Below are 26,272 nucleotides of genomic sequence, written 5' to 3'. Positions count from 1 at the left end.
TAATAAGAACAGGATCATGTAAGTTTTTCATGATGAGGTCTTTTCCTGATGGAGAACAATAGTATGCTGTGTGTGAGTGTTTTTCAGTCTGCTTATTCATGAATACATTTATTCATAATTTGCTAAGAAGACTTATGTCTAAAGTTATTTTGCCAAGTTATGCCCACTCTTTAAGGAACACATGTATTGTATACCCCTTGTGTATTTTTTGTTGCAGTATTCTCTTCAACCATTAGATGGCAGCATCTGCCTACATCTGTCAAGCTACCTGATTTCAGTCAAATTTGTAATGGAGAGATGAGTTAGTGTGACCTTTTCCAGTCCAAATAACCATAAGCAGGAGCTGGGGAATATGGGTTCTAGTCCTGGCTCTGCTAACTTCTTTCAGCTTGTTTCCTCATGTGGAAAAGGAATGAGTTGAACTAGATGCTTTTTTCAGTCCCTTCCAGCTCTAAAGTTTAACAAATGAAATTAATAAAAGAAGCCCGTGGTTTAGTTAAACTTCTGCGGGTTCTTTCATGGGGCATTAGCAATTCATTCTTTTTATTAAGTTCTGTATTTGTCACCTAACCCAACCATTTCTTTTTTTCCGTAATAAACAGGCGGGAAATATACCAAGAGTGATTTCAAGGAATATGAAAAGGACCAGGAAAAATCTTCTAAATTTGCCCTCAAAGATAAAGTAAAACCCAAACAGGAGTATCCTTTATTATATCTGATTAGTTAATACTTATTGAGCACCCTCTACATACAGAATTCTAGATGTGGTAGATTTCAAAAGAAATAGAAAACCTTTTTTTGACACAAGGTTGCTTACAAAATTATAATTATGGTCAAAATTGTTCTTTAAAAATCTTTTAATACTTAGGTTCTTAGACTAATAATCTTTTTCCAGTGATAATCTAGAAAATGGTTGAAAGTTACATTGAGTTTATTTCACTCTCCCCAGTCAGAACCATACTTAGACCTAAATATACCGGAACCCAGCCTCTACTCAAACTGCCTTCAAAGAAGACTTGTCTCCTTCAGATATTGATTATGATAACAACTTTCATAGTCACCAAATTCTTTCTTCTATCTAACTTGAATCCCTTATATTTTTAACATATTACCTTCTATTCTGTCTTTACTGGAGATTGTGATTACCTGGGCATCATCTTTTGTGTAAGAATTCTTCATGTATTTCAACTCCATTTCTAAATTTTCTGATTCCTTTAACACATCGTCATCAATCAATAGTTATCATCACCATTATTATTGTGATAACTAGTTAAGTTTTTATTGAGCAAGTCACTCAACATAATAGAATTTTTAAAAAAACAACAAAATACTGAGATTCTTCCAAGTTTTGGGTTGAGACAAGTAGGAAGCAATTAAACATGCTATTCATATGATGTCATTTTTGGTGTACTTATTTCTTGATAGACTCATGAATCTATCATTTCACACACTACACAGTTTGTTTTTTTGAATCCTCAAGTGAATGGTCTTTCTTTCCAGCTTCCTATTGGCAAAAACAGGACCATTTCCCCCTACATCATCTAAACCTTTTCCTACCCACTGTTTTTTGAAGGAAGATTTTTATCTGATTGACTTCTTGTGAAAAGCATTTTGAATTCTTGTATATAAACCAATATAAGAGGTGCCAATAGTGCTTGGCAGCTAGTTAGAGCTTGTTGATTGATTGTAGAAAAAAAGGGCAACTACAACAATCAGGATGGAAATGCTGTTATATGATTGACTGAAAAGTCTTTTTTAGTCTGGAAAACTCCGAAGACTGATAAGGGATATCAGGATCTCAAAACCATCAAGGATATAGGTCAGAGTTCTTCACTTTCATAGGCTTCTGTGGCAGTCTGGTGAAGCTTTTGGAGCCCTTCTCAGAATCATGTTCTTAACTGCATTAAATTGAAACAGAGAGGATTAAAAAAGAAGTCAATTGGGGCAGCTAGGTGGCGCAATAGATAGAGCACTGGCCCTGGATTCAGGAGGACCTGAGTTCAAATTCGGCCTCAGACACTTAACACTTAACTAGCTGTGTGACCCTGGGCAAGTCACTTAATCCCAATTGCCTCAAAAATAAAATAAAATAAAAAAACATTTAAAAAAAAAAGAAGTCAATTATATTGAAATGACAATGTAATTGTTTTTGTTTTCATCCAAGTTCTTGGACCCTGAAATTTATCCATGGACTCAGGGTTAGGAACTCCTGTGAACTTGAAAATCTATACCAGATTTTTAAATATGAAAGCTAGTGGAAATGCTGTGAGTTTGAAATAGGTAAATTCAGGTTAGGGCAAATAAAAAGTCCTAACTAATTTGTATAGCTTATTGAAATATCAAGCCATGTACCTAGTTTTTCATCTTTATACAGTCATTATGAAAATGATATATACACTATTGAGAGTACCCTTGATGAAAATATGAGGAATAGGCAAGGTTTCATAAACCACATACAACTGTCTTTATCCTTTGTTGATTACCCCCTATTCCACCAAAATAAAATTGGCTTGAAAGTGTAGGCATAGCCTTAGTGGCTCTCCTCCAGGCATTCTCTTAATATGTTAAAACCACACAAAATTCTTTGATAAATGCAGGGATAGAGAGAATTTCGTTCTATGTCCCTGCGATCAGTAATGCCAAATGAGGGAGACATTTGCTGTCCTTTGCAGAATCCAAAGAGAGTACTGATTTCCTAAAGATAATTAGGACCTCTAATGTTTGTTCTTGTTTGCAAATATTATGTTGATTATATCAGGGCCTTTTTACTGAGGTTCGAGATTTATTAAAAGAGATCAGGAAACAAAATAGATTAAAAATGCCAGTTCACATTAAGACATGAGTGCTGAAGAAGGTCGGTTTTTTGTTTTCATACATAAGTACATATATCTGGGATAAGCACTGTGGATGGACAATGAAGTGATTCCAGAATTGAATAGAAGGGAGAGAGTGGGCTGAATTGCCTTTAGTAAATCACATAGTGCTTTTAATGGTAGCAAGGTATTCTTGTGGTGTAAAGGCCAATCTTTTCAACTCAGTCTCTTGTTAGTGCTCTTTGATTGCAGATCTTAGGACACCACAATCCCTGAGAAATCAAAGGTTCAGGTGACCTAAAAATCAATGGAGGGGGCTGCTAGATGGCGCAGTAGATAAAGCACCGGCCCTGCATTCAGGAGGACCTGAGTTCAAATCCAGTCTCAGACACTTGACACTTACTAGCTGTGTGGCCTTGAGCAAGTCACTTAACCCTCATTGCCCTGAAAAAAAGGAAAAAAAGTCAAAGGAGAGATGTGCGGTAGACACAAACAGTCTTATAGCATATTCCATTGGTAACCTGTGTTATCATGGATGGGTATGATGGGAAACGGTGGGATGGTCATGCCACAGATATGAAGGCAGACAGCCTGAAAGTTTTGCTGATACCATGAAATTGAAAAGGATCTAGAGGTAGTTAGTCCTTCAGCATGTTGGGTAGATCCTTTGTGAGAGATTTGTTGGAGGGGGCAGCTAGGTGGTACAGTGGATAAAGCACCAGCCCTGGATTCAGGAGGACCTGAGTTCAAATCTGACCTCAGACACTTGACATTAGCTGTGTGACCCTGGTCAAGTCACTTAACCCTCATTGCCCTACCATAAAACAAAATAAAAAAGAAAGATTTGTTGGAGGACATAAGCAAGAAAAACACCACCACATGGATGGCTTGTGATCTGCACTGGTGAAAGGACACATTGAAGAGATCACATATTTTTTGGCATATAAATAATACATCCAAGGCACTTATTTCCAAAAGAGAGGATAGAAGACTTTTTAATGTAATAAAAAGATTCAAGAAAGATTTGGATAAATTAGGAGATACTTTGTTAAAGGGAACCTAGGGCATGTTTGAAGGGTATATTTCTAACTTTGAGGATAACATGGAGGACAATTTTGCTTTTTTAAAAAACATCTTTTGATTCCATTAGGAAGACAGAAAACAGGTTTGACTCAGTATGATATTTCTTAAGTTTGTATGAAAACAAACATTAGAACATTTCTTATTGAGCACTTTGTAATCTAAGATTATAGATTGAATGGTCAGGGCAAGCATTTTTGTGTGATTGTGTATACATACACCTGAAATTTATATTATTTGCCCATGCAAATGTGTCATCATTAGAATTCAAGGGAAAGACCTAATTATACCAACAGGTTAGGGGATGGGGAGAAAGAAATTTGATATGAAATTTGATTGCTTTAGGTCTTTTTGAGCAATCCTGGTGGAGATGAGACTTAGGTTAGTAATTAGAGTGCCCAAAGGTATAGTTTGTTAGGCCTGGGGAGGAGGGGAGGTTCTGCAAATGGTCTCAGGCAAAGCTTAGAAGGAAGAGAAAGAACATAGTTTTGAAATAGTCTAGGGGAAATGAGGATAGGAGGGAGGTAGTATAGTAGACAGGCCTTGTGGAACTGGAAAATGAGGGGGAAAGGTAGCTTTTAAATCATGTCTTTTCTGAGAAGAATCATTCAGATCATCTCAAGCCTGAGATATTTGTGGCATAGTACAGACTGGTACTGTTATATTTGATCTTAAGTGGTGATAAGATTATCAGAAGTGCTTACAACAGAGGAATTGGCAGTTTCAAGATGTCTGATTTATTTAGAGACAGTTGGGATTTTGATCCTTTGTACTGGTGACCTGGAATACCAGAGGACACACTCAGAATAGCATCTTCCACAGTTTTCTGCATTTAACATTATTCTGAGAACCTACCTTTTCTAACAGGAAATGCTGACTCCTGCAATAGAGGATTCCCTAAGGAGTACAATGATCTCCTTGTCCACTGACTGTAATGACAGAAAAATTGGCTGAGTTTGTTTTACGAATTAAGTTTGCCATTCTATAGAAATGTTTTGACTTTTTACCTTTAGAACTTAATCGCTTTTATAGTTTCATTTGGTCCTTGTGTTTTAACACATGATCAGCTCTCAGTCTGCCCTTAACTATGTACTTTAGTACAAAATATGACCTTGTGCTGGATGAAGAGACAGAAGATTCTAAATCAAGTCATTCACACTCAAGTAAAAAACATAAGAAGAAAACACATCACTGCTCTGAAGAGGATTATACAACAGTGAAACATTCTAAGGTACTTCTAATTCAATTCCCTTTTGTACTTGGGTTGCAGAGAACTGAATATTTACTCTCACAAGAATAACTCATTTACCTCACTGCTGTTTTCAGTGATTATTAGGAAGAATACTGTTTCTAAACAGCAGTTTACGTCGTAGACTTCCAAACACAGAATGGTCGGTGTGTTTGGGTGGTTAATCTGTGGGGTGTTGTGTCAGAAATTATAAATGGCTGTTTTACACCTGATACTTCACCTGGGAAGGGTGACTTGAGCCATAGATTGACATGGCTGAAAAAATTCTCATTTGTGACTTTTAATGCCTCTCCACATATAAAGGCCAGCATTCAAATATTTAGAGAAAGATGGGCTCAGACAATTATATTTAACTCTGTAGCATATTTGAAATAAATATAACACTCATGAGATGTAGTATGCTATTGTGCATTAAGAGCAGGCCTCAGAGGCAAAAAGAACTGTCTCTGACACTTTGATATAACCTTGGGCAAATCAATTACTCTCTTGCTCTAGACTGTGTTGCAGGGAAGGTGACAGACAGTCTGTGTTGATAAAGGGAGAGTCCTCACTTGGGATTTCTGCCTACCACAGAAATCACAGGACTAGTTGCTATCACTGACATATTGACAGCACCTCTTTTTCTTGCCCTGATTAGAACAGCAAAAGGACTCGTGAAAGAAAATTGTTTATAAATGAAAGGCACGCCACCCTTTATCTTTCTTACTTCTAGTTCTCACGTAACCTCGCTACATATGGCATAACAATCCACCTTTGAAAAATGTGGTACGTCAGAAATGGAAATTTGTGATATTTTTTCACCATGCTTCAAACCACTGTGTGCTTCGTATTATTGCAGTTTAATTGGAATTCGTTTGTATGCAGCAACAGTATTGAAGAAAGATGTTTTGAGCACCTACTATGTGCAGAGACTATTAGGCTCTTGAATATAGAGATAACTAAGTGGTGGTCTCTGCCCTCTAGGCAGTTACAATATAAGTGAAATAAAATATATATGAATAATTGTACAATTATTAACATAAGAGTGGTATAAAAATACTAATTTGGCAAATTTCATAAAAGAGGTAGTTTTGAAGGACTGATATAATTTTGAAAAGCAGAAATGGAGGGAAGGCCTTTTAGTCATAGAAAAGAGAATGAGGAGGGCAGCTAGGTGGTACCATGGATAGAGCACCGGCCCTGGAGTCAGGAGTACCTGAGTTCAAATCCAGCCTCAGACACCTGGCAGTTACTAGCTGTGTCACCCTGGGCAAGTCACTTAACCCCAATTGCCTTACTAAAAAAAAAAAGAGAGAGAGAATGAGGGGGCAGCTGGGTGACACAGTGGATAGAGCAACAGGCCTGGAGTGAGGAGAACCTGAGTTCAAATTCAGCTTCAGATACTTACTAGCTTGTAACCCTGGGCAAATCACCTAACCCCAATTCTCTCCAAAAAACAAAACAAAACAAACCCTAAAGAAAAAGAATCTCAAATGTGAAAGAAAGAAAGAAAGAAAGAAAGAAAGAAAGAAAGAAAGAAAGAAAGAAAGAAAGAAAGAAAGAAAGAAAGAAAGAAAGAAAGAGAATGAGTTTAGGACTTTAGGATTTAGAGCTGGGGGGAATCTTAAATATCTCGTCTGACTGCCTTATTTTGCAAATGAGAATTGGAGGTGTGACTTGCCCAAGTCATATAGCTGTGCATTAGCAGAGCCAGAATTTGAAAGCAAGTTCTTCAACACCAAATCTAATCCTATTGCTGCTACTTTACCAGTGTAGGAAAATCCCAACCAAAGTATATTCAGAGAACAATGAATAATCCGCTTGGTCTGAAATATAGAATGTATATAAGGCAGTGATAGGTGATGAGACTAAAAATGTAGGTGCCTATCTATTAAGTTTGTAGTGCATTTCATAGAGAATCACTGAAGGTTTTAGAGAAGGGGAGTGAGGGAATTAGAGTTGTGCTTTAGGAAAAGTAATATTGTCTTTCAGTGTTTGATATTGATGGATAAGGAAACACCCTAGATCAAACTGTAAATGAGGCCAGCTAGTGCAAAAATCTATTAAGTGGGAATCTGTCGTGAATAGAGGCCTAAGTACTGATGAAGTTTGATGAATGTGAAGGCTTAAGACATTTAGACTAACAAATTTTTTATGGCCTGCAAATTCTTTTCCTGTTTGAATTCCTTTGATGCTGTTATTTGATCCCTTATAACCTCTCAGTGGCATTTATAATCACTATCTGTTGGTATGGGAAGAAGAATGTTAGCCAATTCTAAAAAGTCAATCCTGCTATTTGTATTAGCTTAAATAATTATGTCATTAGTAGAAATAAGAGTTGTAAGTACTTAATCTCTTGGGTTTTTTCCCCTTCATAAATGGCATTTGGCTAAACTTTTTGACTGCAGAACAGCTGCCAGTAGTTTTCTGTTTTTTTTTCTTTACGTTTTGACAAAATTCAGTATTAGGGTTAGAAATTTTAGTGAGCCTACTTTTTTTTAATTGAAATAAAAAGTAAGATCATCTAGGAAAATTATTTAATCATTAAAGGGAATTTTGATGATCTCCATCTTTGTCCCTGTCTCACATGATGAGGTGACACTAACTGCTTTTTTTGGTTTTGTTTTTTGGTGAGGCATTTGGGGTTAAGTGACTTGCCACACAGCTAGTGTCAAGTGTCTGAGGCCGGATTTGAACTCAGGTACTCCTGATTCCAGGGCCGGTGCTCTATCCACTGCGCCATCTAGCTACCCCGTTTTTTGTTTTTGTTTTTGTTTTTTTTCACTAACTGCTTTTTGATGAGGACGTGGTCCTATTCTGTGCTGTCTCCTCCAGCAGATTGCCCCTTATATCATCCCCATTTTCTCATTTATCTTTACTTACTCATCCCTCTAGTCTCCTTGTATACTGGTGGCTTCCCTGTTTTTTACAAATATGCCCATGTTTTCCTCATCATCGAAAATAATGGATCTCATTTGATCCATCCATCCCTGATAGCTGTCATACAACATGTCTCCTCTATTTTGTGGCTAAACTTTTTGAGAAAGCTGTCCACAGTCATTGCCTCCTCTTTCTGTTCTTTTCCTCTCTTCTTAACTCTCTACAATCTGGCTTCCAACTTCATCATTCAACCTGCTCTCTCCCTAAAGATACCTTAATTACCAAATCTAAAAATCATGGTCTTCATTCTACTTGACCTTTCTGCAACTTTTGATGCTGCTGTTGGTTGGGGGGACTTGTGACCTTGATGGGGGTGGGTGGACCAGCTCGCTCACCTAAATAATTGGAGGCTTGTATCATGAATGGAATCACAAATCCTGTAAAATAAGGAGATTTATTAAGAGAGAGGAATATATGGCTGGAAGACAGATCACTATGGAAAACTGTCCCACTGGAGTAAGAGAAGACCTGCTCTTTTGTATCTTTATAAAACAAAGGGGAGGGAAGGGCAAAATAACTGTGGGGGGATCTTTGAATAATGGGGTATCAAAAGGATATACAGCATCCATCTATATCCTGCATATCATCTTGCAGACCTTGATGTTTCTTATCAGTGTACCAGGATCATGCTTGGCCACACCTTATTCCTGAGATGGGAGACAGAGCTGCTTTTCCTTTGGGAAAGTTTTAAGGATTCTTTGGGGGCTGGGGTCTTTAGGTTTCTTGGGGTCCCACTGCATTCCCACAATGTTGTTCATCTTTTCTCCTTGGTACTCCCATCTCTAGGTTTTTATGACACTACTTTCTCTTGGTTCTCCTACCTTCTGATCACTCCTCTTTGCTGGATCTTCATGCATGTTACCATGGGTGTCCCCAGGTCTCTGTCCTGAGCCCTCCTCTGTTTTCCCTCTATGCTGTTTCATTTGGTAATCTCATTAGTTTCCATGCATTCAATTATTTCTGTGCTGATGAATCTCAGATCTTCTTGTCTAGCCATAACCTCTCTATTGACCTCTGGCTGACCTTGAATTTCCAAAAGGACATCTTCATCTAGGTGTCCTCTAGACATATCCCAAACTGAGCTCATTATCTTTCCTCCAAAACTTTTTCCTTGCAAACTTTCCTGTTACTGTCAAGGGTACCATCTTCTTGCCAATCATCCAGGTGTCATGTTCAGCTCTTCATTGTTTCTCACCCACCCCACCCTCATTTATCCAGTCTATTAGCAAAGCCTTGATTTCACCATCTTAACATCTTGTTTAAGTCCTTTTCTCTCCTCTGACTGCTACCACCCTAGTATAGCCCCCCATACCTCATGTCTGGACTATTGCAAAAGCCTCCTGTCATTCAGCTGTGAGTGATTTTCCTAAAGCTCCCATCTGACCATGTCAACTCCCCTGCATCAATAAACTCCAGTGGCTCCCTGTCACTTCTATGATCAAATATAAAATTCTCTATTTGGCATTCAAAGCTTTAATAACCAGTCCCCCCCCCCATTCCAAACTCCTTATACTTCCCCTGCTCCGCCCCCCCCCCCCCCAATACTCTGCCATCTAGTGACAAAGGCCTCCTTGGTTTTCCTTGAATAAGATCCTCCATCTCCCAACTCCAGGCATTTTCCTTGGCTGTCCTCCATACTGGAATTCCTTCCTTTCTCGTGTTGACCTTCCTTCAAATCCCAGCTCTGATCTCATCTTCATTTAAAAACCTTTCCCAGGCTCCCTTTATTCTGTTCTGGTTTTTTCCTACATATATCTTGTTTGCCTGTTGTCTCCCTTGTTAGACTATGAACTTCTTGGCAGCAGAAACTGCCTTTCTTTGTATCCCTAGCACTTGCATATAGTTTGGTGCTTAGTAAATATTTATTGACTGATATCCACATGTAATTCATATTCCCTATTCTTTCTTATATCAATTGATGAGAATGGTTTTGTAAGAGTGTTTTGACTCATATTTTCAGATCTTTGTTTTCTGAACCATATCGTTCTTGAAAACTCACATAAATTTAATGTTTCCACCCTATGCCTTCATTCCGAAGGTGGTTAAGATGTTGAAATTATTTTTACTTATGTTACAGGAAATGAGTCTTAGGTAGTAGGGTCACATGGCAGGCTAGGGTGATGATATGGTACTGAGTTATAATTCCCTGTTGTGGTTTTTATGTGTCACTTGCATTTGTAGGGGGTTCAGTTTTCTTTTTGTTTGGGGCTCCATTTTTATCTCTATAAAATCCTAAGGCAGCGTAGCTGTTGAATAGCTTCTAATTGTACATGTAAGTGGGTTTCTATATACTGATTGTGGGTTTCTATACACTGACTGTATGCCAAACTTTGTTTTTGTTTAAAATTTTGTAGAGTACCTTAGATGGGCCAGTTTAAATTTGCCACTTCATATTTTGATAATCTTTTTGTATGTCTTTAAAATTTTATTATTATATGTCTTGTTACTGATGAATTTATTTTGCTGGACTATATGTATTATGGGGTTTCTTAAGGGGGGATAATGGGAGGCATATTAAATGCTTAAGAGAGAAGAGGACCGGGCAGCTAGGTGGCGCAGTGGATAGAACACCAGCCCTGAATTCAGAAGGACCTGAGTTCAAATCTGGCCTCAGACACTTAACACTTACTAGGTGTGTGACCCTGGGCAAGTCACTTAACCCCAATTGCCCAGCAAAAAAAAAAAGAGAGAGAAGAAGACCAAAGAGAGCATGACTGAAAAATGATTATGCTACTTTATGTATTAAAATTAATTAAAGAGCTACTTAGTTGTATTGATATTTGGTATTATGTTTTTAATAAAATATTTTAAAAGTTTTTGAAAAGAAAAGTGATAGCTAGTTTTAGGAAAACAAGGAGAAAAAGCGAAACTATTCCATACAGCTTCCAAGAATGTGAAGACCTCATATGAGGCCTTGAGAATGGTTGGGCTCATTAAAATTCAAGCCTTGTGAAAAATTATCTACAGCAGTTTCTTTCAGTTCAGGAGCAACATAAAAAGAAAATTCTCAGTTCATGATATTCTTTAACCATATATCCATCCATGGCATCCTGTGTGACACCTTTGTAAATTGTAATAACTACACTTTTATGTGTCATATTTACTGTAAGGACTTTTTTTTTTAAACAAAATCCATAAAACATAGCATCATTACTTCCTATTTATCCAATATACTTGCTAACACGGGGAAATTAAAGAGCTATTTCTACGGGTGGCTATTTTTATATTTATACTTAGGGAGAGATGTAGAAAAACCTTTAAGTAATCAAAGAACATTTATTTGCCTCTGTTGAGGAAACTGTCTCAGCAATGAGAAAAAGTTCTAGGCTCACTGTAAGCATTTAAATACTTGTTGAACTGATTGGAAATTTGGGTTTTGGAGTGTTTTATGTTTCAACATCTGTAGTACCTAGAATGTTAAAAATGTTATTGATTATCTTTTGTTTATCTTGCCCAGGGTCACACAGCTAGTAAGTGTCTGAAGCCGAATTTGAACTCAGGTCCTCCTGACTCCTAGGCTGGTGCTCTATCCACTGCACCATCTAGCTGCCCCCTATTTCTAGGAATTCTATAGAATGCTAGAATTTGTTTTGTTTTGTTTTGAATTTAATTAAAAAAAAATAAAAGTATTTTATTATTTTCCAGTTACATGTAGAGATAGCTTTCATCATTTGTTTACATAAGATTCCCAATTTCAAATTTTTCTCCTTCCCTTCCCTCTCTCCCCCCTCCCCCAGACAGCAGGCAATCTAATATGGGTTTTTTATATATATATAAAATTTGTTTTGACAGAGGAGAAAAATAGGATTTTAGATTTAAAAAAGGAAAAGAATTTAGTAGGTCACAGGTAATAAATTGGGAGCTGAGATTCAAACATAAAATCTCTTACTTGAGATTCTCTTTTCATTACTTATCACAGTGAAAATTGTGAGAAAGCACTTAAATGGGATTCTCTAACTTACTGTCTTAACTGCTTGGGGGCACTGAGAGTTTAAGCAGCTTTCCTAGGGGGCGTCAGAAACAGACTCTTCCAGCCAGGTTTTCCTGACCATAAGGTTATATCCCTCTCTCCACTCCATCATGCTGCCTATATTTTAAGCCTTAAATTGCTACATCCCCATCAGCTTTTATGATCATTGCCAAGTCCTTTCAGCATGTTTTATAAAGCACAGAAGCAGGATGTTGGGAAAGATTTTAACTTTTGTGTGAAACTATTCAACACTGTCCAGAAGCCTCAGATCACCACAGCATTCTTGATTTTAAGCTTTGACATCTATTTCTACTTTAATATATAGACTTCAAGGACAAGTGTCCCCATGGAAGCAGTAACCATGGGATTCCCATGGTCAGAATGAATCAAGGAAAAGGCAGTCTTGACTGGAGGTGGCGTTTCAGGAACTCTCTGATAGAGGAAGAAGAGAGAACCTTTTCAATTCTTAGCCACTTTGCTGAGCTTTTAAATTTTAATTAGGGGTGGAAATTGGGAAAGGACAGGAGAGAGGAAGTTTCTTTATCACTTGTCCCACCCTCCCTTTTATTCTGTGATCTGAAGCTGTTCACAAGATGTTCCAGGAAAGAGAAATTCTTTGCTTTCACAGATGTACCTTATAAGAATCAAATCTAGGGGCATCTCTCTCTAACAAATACCTAGAAAAGCCTGTACTTTTGTTATTAAAGACTTGTAATTTAAATTTAGCAGTCTAGTTCTTAATTTTAGGTACTGGTTTTTCATTGAAGTTGATGAGAAATGAGGACTTCATATTTATCTCTCCTATTTCTCTTAGTGTATGTCTGAGATCCGAGTTGGAATCTGACCTCAGACATTTACTAGCTGTGTGGCTGTGGACAAGTCACTTAATCCCTATGTGTCTCAGATTTCACATCTATAAAATGGAGATAGTAGTGCCATCTACCGTCCAGGGTTATTGTGAGGATCAAGTGAAATAACTGCCAACACTTTGTAAAATTAAAGCCATATAAATGCCAGCTTGTGATGATGATCACTATTGTTAGCATTGATAGAAGAGCCTCTGTTCCAGTGTTAATATCTACATCTGAGCCATTCTGTGCTAGTTCTTGTTGAGTTCCTATAAAAAGAGCCCATTTTGGGGGCAGCTAGGTGGCGCAGTGGATAAAGCACTGGCTTTGGATTCAGGAGGACCTGAGTTCAAATCCGGCCTCAAACACTTGACATTTACTAGCTGTGTCACCCTGGGCAAGTCACTTAACCCTCATTGCTCTGAAAAAAGAAAGAAAAAAGAAAAAGAGCCCATTTTTAAAATGCCACTGTTCTATGGTATCTCTGTATTGTTGTGAGACATGGAACACTGCAGTCTCTGAAGAATTTAAAATGAACATCACACAGAAAGCAGCAGAGGCAGGTAGTAGGTGTGAACAGGCTGCAACATGAAATCAGTGTTGAACTGTGAAGAACAAGAGTAAAAGATGTCATCAGGGAAATGTATGATAGCCAATGCTAGAACGGTATCTTCTGACTTCAGAAGACAGGGAAGAAAGCCTCCAGTATATTGAATGGACCCTCCTTGGCAAAACCGATGGGAGGATCTGGAGTCACATAGGATGGGCAGGAATTGATAGATTGAATCTGCATCAGTGGAAGGGATTTCCCAGTGAAGGAGATCATCTCTCTATTTGAATATTGGGCGAATATTATGGGTGGTGTCCACCAGAAGAGCTATTGTTGTTCCAGTAAATTTCTCAATTTTCTTTTGGCAGGATTCCAACTCAGAGTGGCGTCATAGGAGACGTGAAGAAGAGTATTGTAAAGAGAAGCGAAAGAGTGAAAAAAGGGAGAGACCGCAAAGCCGTAGTCGCAGTCGATCTCGGGATAAAGATGTCTACTATAGTAACAGTAAATCTAAGCACCGAACAGAACCTCGTGAAAGAGAAAGGGATAAAAAGAGAGACAGAAGCAGAAGTCCAAAGAAAGTCAGAGACAAAGAAAGGTCCAAGTACAGATGAAGGAAGAGACATGGGAAAATGCCTTTAACATTTTCTCTAATATGATTTATCATGCTAACTAATGACTTGTACAGCCCCAAATCAAAGAAGTCAGAGACTATTCTTACCTTTTATTTGCTTAAATCTTTCACTGGAAATATCTAGACATTTTTAATTAATGCAAAGTTACAGGACAGTGAGGCTCAATAAAAGATTTTTAAAAAAATTTTCTTTGGTATGATAACTTATTTAGTTGTTAATAATATAGTAGTAGTAGTAGTAGTAGAAGTAATAGCTGACATTTATATAGCGCATACATGCCAGGCACTTTGCCAAGTGCTTTACAATTATTATCTTATTTGATCCTCACAACAACACTGGGAAATCAGTGCTCTTATTATTCCCATTTTTGTAGATGAAGAAACCAAGGCTACCAGAGGTTAAATGTCCATTGTCATACGGCTACTAAATGTCTGAGGCCAGATTTGAACCTCAGTCTTCCTGACTCCGAGCCTGGAGCTCTATCCTCTGTGCCACATAAATGTTGGGCATTCAAAGACAAAAGTGAAATAAACAGTCCCTGCTCTTGAGGAACTTACAGTCTTGTGAGAGTAAACATGTACACATGTAAATATATACAAAATAAATAGAAGGTAATTTTGGTGGGATGGAATAGTATTTGAGGGGAATCAAGAGGGAACTAAACTAGGCCTAGAAACATAGGTTCTGACAAGCTTGGAATACCAAACAGGCTATGTCTCCCTTATGTCAGTTTGAAGGGGCTGATGTAGAGAGACAAACTATAAAAGACCAGTCAGTTGAGAAAGTAATCCCAGACACTATTCTGAGCACACAATTCTTGGTGAAACGTGCTGTGGAGTCTCTGAAAGTTCCTGGCCTGCTGAATCTTCTCTTAAGCTGAGAAAAAGTCAGATTGCTAGCATCAGAAGAGCCTCAATCATGCTGCACTTGATGAAAAGATGATTTTAGATGCATCTCCTGAATAGCTGGTGGCAGTGGGGGTGGGGGGGCAAAGAGAAACTAGGTGGCACAATGGATAGAGTGCTGGGCCTGGAGTCAAGAAGGCTCATCTTCACAAGTTCAAATCCAGCCTCTGACACTTAGTGTGACCCTGGGCAAGTCATTTAACCCTGTTTGCCCTCAATTTCCTATTCTGTAAAATGTGCTGGAGAAGGAAATGATAAACCACTCTAATATCTTTGCCAAGGAAACCCGAAATTGAGTCATGAAGAGTCAGACACGACAACACCTGAGTAGTTACTCTTCCCCCAGCTATGTACCCAGCTATGTACCCATGCCTTCCCTTTTGGCTTTTTTTTGTTGTTGTTTTTTGTGGGCCAATGAGGGTTAAGTGACTTGCCCAGGGTCACACAGCTAGTAAGTGTCAAGTGTCTGAGGCCGGATTTGAACTCAGGTCCTCCTGAATCCAGGGCTGGTGCTTTATCCACTGTGCCACCTGGCTGTTTTGGTTTTTAATATAATTCCATTTATAGCTTTGACCCATTGCAATTTGATTTTTTTTCTTGGTGTATATTTATTGGGTTTCCCTATTATCTGTACTAAACTCAAGCATTGCTGGTGAAGCCATGAATGACCATTACTGATTAATATGTACAGTTGAAAAAACTCAATTCCGAACTAGTTAAATTAGAAATTGGAAATGGACAACAAAAATGACACGGACATTGATTGTAATTTTGTTGTCTAATGAATGTAGATTCTAAAGAAACTCAGAATGCACCTTAAGTCAGTAAATATCTGACCTAATAGCCAAATGGATAGAGATGGATACCAAAGACAATACCAGGTTAGAATTTTTAAACTTGTTTGTAAAATCTTATAATGAAGGATGATAGATGAATATGAACATTATTTGTCTCATAAAATTGAGAGAAACAGAGTAAAACCAGTTGAAAGAGGGAGCAGCTAGGTGGCACAGTAGATAAAGCACTGGCCCTGGATTCAGGAGGACCTGAGTTCAAATCCGGCCTCAGACACTTGACACTTATAGCTGTGTGACCCTGGGCAAGTCACTTAACCCTCATTGCCCTGCAAAAAAAATTAAATAAAAAAAGAAAAAGAAAAGCTTTGAGGGGGCAGTTAGGTGGCACAGTGGATAAAGCACCAGACCTGGATTCAGAAGGACCTGAGTTCAAATCTGGCTTCAGACACTTGACACTTGCTAGCTGTGTGACCTTGGGCAAGTCACTTAACCCTCATTGCCCCACCAAAAAAAAAAGAAAAAGAAAGCTTTGAAAGATATTCAGGGGGGCAGCTAGATGGCGCAGTGGATAGAGCACCGGCCCTGGAGTCAGGAGTACCTGAGTTCAAGTCCAGCCTCACACACTTAACACTTACTAGCTGTGTGACCCTGGGCAAGTCACTTAACCGCAATTGCCTCACTAAAAAAAAAAAAAAAGAAAGCAAGAGAGAGAAAGATATTTAGTTAAATAGTCATCTGAAGGATAATTAAAAATTTTTTATTGAGATCTTTTGTTTTTATATCACCTAAATTTCCCCCATATATTTTCCCCTTCTCCCTCCTAGAGCATCCCTGTAGTATTGAAAGAGGATACAAACAGAAGAGAAATGGAGAGGTTTGTAAAAGTATATTTTTTTCCATAACACACCTCTTTAATATCACTGTCACAGATATTGCTAATATAGGGGAAAATGGCACTGAAGAGAACAAAAGATGGGCAAAAGAGCCACTTGGACCAAGTTTACATACGTTTATGTTGCAGGTGACAAAATTGAAGGATGTCAAGGGATTGCTATACAAAATAACTGAAGGAGGGGAGGGGAAGATACCAAAGTCATGGAAAAAAACTTTGACAATAAAGAGCATATGAATAACTTACTGATCTTTATGTCTACTCTTCCATTAGTTTAAAAAAAAGTCATCAATACATGAATCGAAGGTATCCTTGATGAAGGTATTAGTAGTGAAATATCAAGTGATATTTGATAATAGGCCGTGTTTTTCACAGTTCTCATTATTTCACAATTGACTGAAAGATGGTAATTACTAGATCCAACTGTGCTTATGTTTTTTTGGATCATGAAAAAGCAATAGAGGAAAATGTTATCTGACAGGCTCTTTTTCAACGAGGTATCTCATCCACACATTAAAATCCTTTAAAATTCCTTGAAATAATTCAACAGAAATAAAACTGTTCATGAACATTATGTAACACACACATAGCATAAAACCGGGAGATGTCTTCTGTCAAAGGTGTCTATCATTGTGTTGGGTTAGAATCAGCATAAAACCCAGTTTCAAGTGTAATTCCCTGTAGATGATGAATTTCTCCAGGCGCTTCTTTTTGGAATGACGTTGTATTGATGCTGTTTAGCTCTAGAATGTTGCAGAGAAACCTGTTCTGCCATTGGTCAAAAGAATTTGGCCTGACCATCCAAAAGGATGGATAACTGTTGATCCCAACAGGTCTCGTCATGGACAGTCGGTAGTACTTGTTCCATCATTTGTATATCTGGGTCAGGCAGTATCTATAGAGGAGTTATCCTGGAGTTGAACAAGAGGAGAGAGTAGGTTGGATTGTTTTGGGGAAATTGCTATGTTCCTTTAATGACCTCAAACTTCAACATGAAGGCAGGGACCCATCCTTTCAATCAGCATTCTAGCAGTACTGGAGTATGTCAGTAAAACACGGAATGCTACAGTTTCCAAAGAAAAATGAATGACCATCACACAGAAGACAATGGAAAGGAACATGGTGAGTGTGAGCAGGCTGCAACAACAACAATAATAGGGCAACTAGGTGGCATAGTAGACAAGAGTGGTGGACTTTGAGTCAGAAAGTCCTCAGTTCAGGGGCAGCTAGGTGGCACAGTGAATAAAGCAGTGACCCTGGATTCAGGAAGACCTGAGTTCAAATCTGTTCTCAGACATTTGACACTTACTAGCTGTGTGACCCTGGGCAAGTCACTTAACCCCAATTGCCTCACAAAATTAAAAAAAAAAAGTCCTCAGTTCAAATCTGGGCTCAGACACTTCCTTAGCTGTGTGACCCTGAGCAAGTCACTTAACCCTGATTGCCTCAGTTTCTTCATCTGTAAAATGAAGAAGGAAATAGTAAACCATTCCAGTGTCTTTGCCAAGAAAACCCCAAATGGGGTCATGAAGAGTTGGACACAACTGAAAAAAAATATGATGGCTACTCTAGCATGCACTGTGCTAATCACTTGACAAATATTATCTTATTTGATCTTCACAATTGCCTTAGGACGCAAGTGCTATTAATATCTCTCTTTTACAGCTGAGGAAACTTCAAACACATAGGTTTAGTGGCTTTCCCAAGGTCACCCAGGCAGTAAGAATCTATGCCTGTGAAACCTAGACAATATACCAATACCATGCCAGGAAACGGAATCACTTCCATTTGAATTGTCTTAGGAAGATTCTGAAGATCACCTGGCCGAATAAGGTACCAGACACTAAGATCCTTTTTCAAACTAAACCGCCAGGCGTTCAAACTCTACTTCAGAGAGCAGAGTTCTGATGAGCTGGCCATGTTGTTTGAATGCCAAACGTATGCTTGCCTAAAAGACTTTTATAGAGAATTCACACAAGGCAAGCACTCATATGGTGGTCAGAAGAAGCAATACAAGGCCACTCTCTAGGTCTCTCTGAAGAACTTTGGAATTGATTACATGGCTTGGGAGACACTAGCACTTCTACAGCGTGGAAATCAAAGAAGGTGCTGTGCTAAAACAGAATTGAAGTAATTTAAAAGAAATGTGAGATGCCCAAACTTAGAGAATCTGCCCCAAATGTTCATAAGAACTATTTGTGCCTGATCTATGGTAGAGCATTCTGAGCTCATATTCGTCTGATCAGCCACAGTTGAACACACTGTAACTTGAATCTTACATAGTGATGTCATTTTGGTTCTTTTTGAGAAGGAAGGACAACAACTTAAACCTAAAGTCTGTGACTGGATTAAACTTAGGTCCTCTCAGCTCTCGGTCCACAAGGACACACCTAATTGCCTAGGGGTAACATAACAAATAGGAGTAGAAGATATCAAGAAATTGTCAGGGCTGGTTTTGTGGTAAAGGTGAGAGATGACAGGTGGAAAGCCAGACTACTCTACAGGTATGCTTAAAATGTCAGGAAGAAATGAGGAAATCCTCAAGCATGTTGGGCGGAACTCCTGTGTCATGAATAGGTTGTCGTGCATCATTACAGGGAACTTCCAGAGCAGTTTGATCACAAATCTGTTTGAAGATTTTTACTCTAGCCATTTCTAAGAACATGATTGCCCTCCCCCAACTTCTCTGGTTCTCTAACCCCTGGTTTTTATTCTGTTGTGGTTATTGTCAACAATATGTTGTTGAGTTTTGCTTTCTGATCCATTCTATCAAACTCTGTTTTATGGATGAATGAATTACATTTGTATTCATGTGGTTGCATTATATCCAGGTGGCTTCTTAGAGCTGTCTCCTTACCAGACTTAACTGTTACAGTTGCCAGGAGACTCTTTTTTTTCTTTTCTTTTTTGGTGAGGCAGTGGGGGTTAAGTGACTTGCCCAGGGTCACACAACTCCAGCAGATTCTTTTTACCAACTCTGGATATTGGACTTTTGATGGTGCCTGCAGTCTCTCAAACTCATGAAGTCATAACTTAGTCTGTTCCTCTCCAGATACTCATTCACTTGAGTTCAAGAAAGAACACTAGAGATGAAAGACATAGGCATCATTCATCCATAGTTACACAGGAGCTGGATAGGGAAGTAAGGGAGCTTAGTTGCTGCTTCTCTTCCTATTTGGAGGCTCATAGCATTTTTTTTTTTTTTTGCTCATAGCATTTTTATCTTCTCATTAGAAAGCTCTCAGAGTAGAGAGCAAGAAATTGAACCTTTTAAATTTATACCTGGTTTTGGCTTGTCCTCTATTGCAAGAGTTTTGGGTATCATAGACCTCTATGACAGTCTGGTGAGTCTGTGGACTCCTCAGAATAATGTTTTTAGATGTATAAAAAAAATTGTATAGAGTTATAAAGGAAACCAATTATATTAAACTCCTTTCTGTGTCTCTGTCTCTTTCATATGGAGATAGAGATTATATATGTATACACACATGTACATATACACATGTGTACACATGTACAGACGTACAATACATTTGTACACATGAATTTTGCTAACTATACACATGTGTGTATACATACCTATACATACATACATACACACACACACATATACTTCCCAGACTTCAGGTTAAGAACTCCTGCTCTATTGAGAGCTCTGACTTTTCTACCAACCAGAAGGCTTTTCATCATCACATAATCACTCTCACTTATGGCTAAGAACTGACTCCCCAGAATTGCACATGGTGGATACACAGAGAAGATTGTTCATTCTCTATAGAACACACCAGGAAGGGTAAATCTGTATTTTCTAAGGACTGGACCATCACTACCCAACCCTTCCCTCCTCTCTCTCCCATTACCCAAAGGAAAAGAAGATGGAAAAGGAAAGGGAATGAAATCAATGGTAATGACCTACTATTGGAATTTTCCAATCCACTTCCCTCCCTGTTCTTCAACCAGACTTATGTCACTGGCTCTTGTGCTTTTTCTCCAGATGGGGATCCTATACCTGACTAGACTCTGCTAGAAATAGAGAAGCAAGATACCAGGATAGGAATACTGATATTTGTATTCTTTTTTTTTTTTTTGGTGGGGCAATGAGGGTTAAGTGCCTTGTGCAGGGTCACACAGCTAGTAAGTGTCAAGTGTCTGAGGCTGGATTTGAACTCAGGTACTCCTGAATCCAGGGTAGGTGTTTTATCCACTGAATCACCTAGCTGCCTCTGATATTTGTATTCTTACCTCTCACAGAGTTTAGGATGTGATCATATAAGGGAAGATTGGGAACCCTTGGTATTGGTTCAGATCCAACATCAGACTAAGATGTATGTACTGATGGACAAACTCAATGGTCTACCCATCAAATTGCATGTTATAATCTGAGTTATAGACATTCTCTATCCACTTGATTTTTTTCTTTGTGGCTTTGTATGTTGTTCTCCTTTGAGTGACCACACGGATCTCAGGTAGACTCAGTCAGTAGAGCTTCTTAACTACATGAAGTCAGCACAATGTCATCTGCAAATGGAAACATTTGGAGAATGCTTCCAGTGATAAAGAATCATTCCATTTCAACTTTGCATCCCCCATGACATTGGCAAAAAAAATTTTTTTAGCTCAGAGTAGCTTATCTCAATTAAGTAAGTGATAAATACACAAACTTTAAGGAAAAAAGTTGTTAATTATAAATTCTGTTACACCGGCTTTGAGCTATTACAATTAAAAGCATGCATATATACTTAGAAGAAATAGGCATTGACTATTATAGAATAGGCATAGTATGGAATAGGCATTGAATGGTATTGCTCTTGAATTCTACTGTAAAGGGACTTTTGGGGTACAGTCCAGTCTTGTTCTCCTTTAAATTGCAACTAGGTCATGGTGACTAAGATGAGGGGAAAGTGAATAGTTCTTCCCAAGTACTTTGTTTTCATCATCATTTTGTAGCTCTCACTTTTAAGTAGATGGCGGCATGTAGACTGACAATACAAACCCCCACCCTCACACTCCCCACAAATAGTTCAGGAAGTAGGTAAAGGCTTTTGGGTGAACTGCAATATTTTCCATTTAGAATTTAAAACAAACAAGAAAACCTCACCCAGACTTTCATCACTTGAATAATAGAATTAGTCACAAAATACCACCTTTACCTTCCAGTTTTCCTTCCACCTCTTGAGTTGGTGCAATTTAAAAAACAAGTGAGTTTTGTTTTTTGGAAAAAAAAAAAAGGTGAAGAAGAACCCCATTTAAAGTAGATCAGTCACTATGCCTTTGGAGTATTGGGTTAGCCACTCCAGCTGCTCTCAATTCCCAAAGGACACACTTTAAAAAATGGAAATTTAAGAGGAATTTTTTGGGTATGAAAGTTCCAACCTCAGGTTTAGCTTATAGACTGAGTCATAAAAGGTGTTGATTACTAAAGTTGACATCTTCAGAGCAGAAGCCTTCTGTTCTTTACCCCCTCTTTGACGTTGCTATGAAACCTTGTTTTGATGGGAAACATCATAGACTTTTGCTCCTTCCTGTTATTAAACATTTGAATGTGGGGATCCCCTTAATTTGTCATGTAATTTGTTTTCTTTGAGAACAGCTGATCTCGGTGATCCCTATTAAATAATTGATACAAATATTTTGTAAAAATATCTTTATGAAAAACTCTTGGTGAAAGTGAGTTTCTCTTATTACCAGTCAGGCTTAGGCTTGTTGTTCAGTCATTTTTCAGTCTTGTCTGACTCTTTTTGACTCCATTTGGGGTTTTCTTTTGCAAAGATACTGGAGTGGTTTGCCATTTCCTTCTCCAGCTCATTCGACAGATGAGGAACAGAGACAAGCAGGGTTAAGTGACTTTCCTGAGGTCACATAGCTAGTAAGTATCTGAAGCCAGGTTTGAACTCAGGAAGGTGAGTCTGAATTCAGGTCCCATGCTCTATCCACTGTACCACCTAGCTGACCCAAAGGTTGATATAAATAAATGTTATCTCTTTAGTCAAGTCTCGTATTTTATTATATATTGTTAACTCTTTTGATCTTCACAGAAATCCTGAGGCAGGTGCTATTATCACATTCACAGATGTGGAAACTGAGGCTTAGAAAAGTCGAATCACTTTCCCAGAGTCACACAGCTAGAAAGTTTCTGAGGCAGGATTATGAATTCAGGCCTTCCTGATTTTAGATCTTGTAGTCTTCTTTTTTTTTTTTTTGGCAGGGCAATTGGGCTTAAGTCACTTGCCCAGGGTCACACAGCTAGTAAGTGTTAAGTGTCTGAGGCTGAATCCAGGGCCGGTGCTCTATCCACTGCACTATCTAGCTGCCCCCTCTTGTACTCTTCTTTACTGCTCCAACTAGCTGCCTTTGAGTTGCAACCTTTCTGATAAAAAAACCCACAAAACTATTTGAGAGGATTGTGTCTATGATTTGACAAATGCCAATGTTTTGCCTCTAGTCCTTGCTTCTTCTATGGATGGCTTAGCAAGGGCTTGCTTGGTGCAACAGTAGTTTTTTCCACAGCTGACATTCATTTTGCTTAGGGTGTTTGGGACCATGTTAAAGGAATCACCAACATCTTTTATCTCCTTCCTCCCTCATTGTCCCCACCAAACCTACTGATCCATTAACTATCCAACAGAAATCTAATGGAATAAAAGAGAAGTTTGGAAGAACTCCCTGTCTGCCTGACTTCCATTAGTCTGATGGTGCTTTTGGAGGAGAGTAGCAGTAACCACAGCTTCCAAAAGAAAGGAAATTCCCTGTCCTTGTCTTTACTTTTTTTCAGTGTTAGGGAGATGGACCAGAAACTGGAAACCAGATTCCTTCTGGGAAGTGGTCAGCTCTGTAATTTCCAAGGAGTTTAGAAAAAGCTTGTTTACCATGAGACACAGAGACCCTGTGATCTGGAGACAGGAGACAGGAGACCAGCGTGTGAATTGTTGTTCAAACACTTATTTACCCTCTGCTTCAGGCTCATCTCTAAAATGAGGTTAGTATTTGTTTTTTTCTGCACCATTGGGTTCTTGTAAGGAAAATGCTCTGTAGACCTTAACACATTATATAAGCGTGAGTTATTATTTGCACATAATTTTACATTTCATTTTATTTTTCAATTAACAAGCATTTGTTTTCTCTTCCTCTCCCCAATGTGAAATAAAAAATAAAAACAAAAACAAAACCTTTGTAACAAATATACCTAGTCAAATGCAGAAATATGTTTAATGTGACTGTACATATATAACCTATATCCGATTGCTTTCTGTCTTGGGGAACGGAGAGGGAGAGGAGGGAAGGAGAAAACTTTGTAACTAGAAATCTTATAAAAACAAATGTTGAAAACTATCTTTACATGTAACTAGAAAATATTAAAATACTTTTATGATTAAAAAACAACAACAAATCAAGTATACCTAGTCAAACAAAACAAATTTCCACATCTATGACCAAAATGTATATCTCATGTTGTATCTTGAATCTATCAAGCTATTAGGAGTTGTATAGTGTACTTTGGAACCATGATTAGTCATTACATTGATCAGACAATAACTTTCGAAGTTGTCTTTATAATATTGTTGTTATTATATAAACTGTTCTTTTGGTTCTGCTCACTTCACTCTGCATCAATTCATGTCTCCCCAGGTTTCTCTGAAACCCTTGATTCCATCATTTTTTATGTTGATAGTTGTACATGATTGAAGAAGGTGTGATGTCCCATTGTAAACTCAATAAAGAGCCTCTTGTATCCCAGCAATTCTGGGACTTTTCATAAGCAGTTATTCTATGCACAGCACAATCCAGGGTGTTATTGGGATGAGAAAGGAAGGGAAAAGATATGATCCTTCTCCCAAAACATAAAGTGAAACTGAGAAGAGGAGAGATCATAGCTTGAAGCCTTTTTTTTTTTTTTTTTTTGGCGGGGCAATGGGGGTTAAGTGACTTGCCCAGGGTCACACAGCTAGTAAGTGTCAACTGTCTGAGGCCGGATTTGAACTCAGGTACTCCTGAATCCAGGGTCGGTGCTTTATCCACTGCACCACCTAGCCGCCCCCCGCTTGAAGCCTTTTTAAAGAACACGTCCATTCTAACTCTGATTTTACAGATAAGCAAACTGAGGCACAGAAAAAATTTTATGTTACTCAATGTTTCACAGCTAGTTACAGTGGCAGTCAGGACTAGAACTTATGTCTCCTGAGTATCAAAAAACTGTCAGATGATATAGTGTCAGTATGACTTAAAGGGTGTGGAATTAAAGAGAGATTGGGCTAGGAAGGCGCAAACCTTTTCATTCAATATGAGAAGTATTTATTAAGCACCTAGTACATCCAACCTTGAAAGAAGTGGTTTTGAAAGAAGTGATAGATAAAAGGATTGATGAAGGAAGAAGGAATTTAGTTCTGGAAGGAGCAAAGAGAGCCAGACATTGGAAAGATCATGACATAGGCATGGTCTTTCTGTGAAAAATGACTTACCACTGGCAGAAAGCCCCTGTTGGGGAGGAGTAATTAGACTTGAAGTTGGAAATGAAAGAGGTAATTGATTGGGGTACCAGGGGAGGAATGCCTTGAGTCTAGGCAGAAGGATAGAGATTTAATACTTATAGACAAAAGACCCATGTCCTCCAGGGTATCAATGAACTCGATAAGATGTAGCATCCAGAATGGAAGACATTATTTTCTATATGGCCTAACCCTAGTCCTGATCATTGTATTATTTTTACTATAGTCCAAGTTTGGATTAGCTTTCTTAGTGTCATTAAGTTTGTCATCCACTAAGACCTCCTGGTTTTTTTTTCCCCTTATACTTCTGAAATTGATTTTTTAAAATAAAAGTATTTTATTATTTTCAGGTTACATGTAGAGATAGTTTTCAACATTTGTTTATATAAAATTTCAAATTTCAAAATTTTCTCCCTCCCTCCCCTCCTTCCCCCCTCTCCCCTAGACAGCAGGTAATCTGATATAGGTTTTATATATATATAACATTAAACTTATTTCTGCATTAGTCATGTTATAAGAGAAGAATCAGAGCAATAAGGAAAAACCTCAAAAAAGAAAAACAACAGCACCAAAACCAAAAGAAATAGTATGGTTCAATCAGCATCTCTATTCCACAGTCCTTTTTTTTTTTTTCTTCTGGATTTGGAGAGCCTTTTCCATCATGAATCCTTTGTAACGTTGTATTGGTGAGAAGAATCTAATCTATCACAGTTGATCAACACATAATGTTGATGATACTGTGTATAATGTTCTTCTGGTTCTGCTCATCTCACTCATCATCAGTTCATGCAAGTCCTTCCAGGTTTCTCTGAACTCTTCCTGCTCATCGTTTCTTACAGCACAATAGAATTCTATTACATTCATATACCACAACTTGTTCAGCCATTCCCCAACTGATGGGCAGCTCCTCAATTTCCAATTCCTTGCCACCACAGAAAGAGCAGCTATAAATATTTTTGTACACGTGGGTCCTTTTCCCTATTTTTATGATCTCTTTGAGAAAAAGACCCAAAAGTGGTATTGCTGGGTCAAAGGGTATGCACAGTTTTATAGCCCTTTGGGCATAATTCCAAATTGCTTTCCAGAATGGTTGGATCAGTTCACAGCTCTACCAACAATGTGTTCCAATTT

At 38.2% G+C, this 26,272-nt stretch overlaps 1 protein-coding gene across 1 annotated transcript in view; it reads left to right on the top strand.

Annotated features, from left to right (window-relative positions):
* The window catches only part of PPIL4 (peptidylprolyl isomerase like 4), a 36,754-nt gene extending 22,512 nt beyond the window's left edge, over positions 1-14,242 (top strand). Inside the window, exons 11-13 of the mRNA XM_044004118.1 lie at positions 603-699; positions 4,992-5,124; positions 13,798-14,242. Of these exons, the coding sequence (XP_043860053.1) occupies positions 603-699; positions 4,992-5,124; positions 13,798-14,043 (476 nt within the window). The 3' untranslated portion in view covers positions 14,044-14,242. The remainder of the gene's footprint in view (positions 1-602; positions 700-4,991; positions 5,125-13,797) is intronic.
* Positions 14,243-26,272: the final 12,030 nt, after the last annotated feature.

Source organism: Dromiciops gliroides, chromosome 4, assembly GCF_019393635.1.
Source record: "Dromiciops gliroides isolate mDroGli1 chromosome 4, mDroGli1.pri, whole genome shotgun sequence".
Lineage (NCBI taxonomy): Eukaryota > Metazoa > Chordata > Mammalia > Microbiotheria > Microbiotheriidae > Dromiciops > Dromiciops gliroides.
This window is presented reverse-complemented; position numbering and strand designations above follow the sequence as displayed.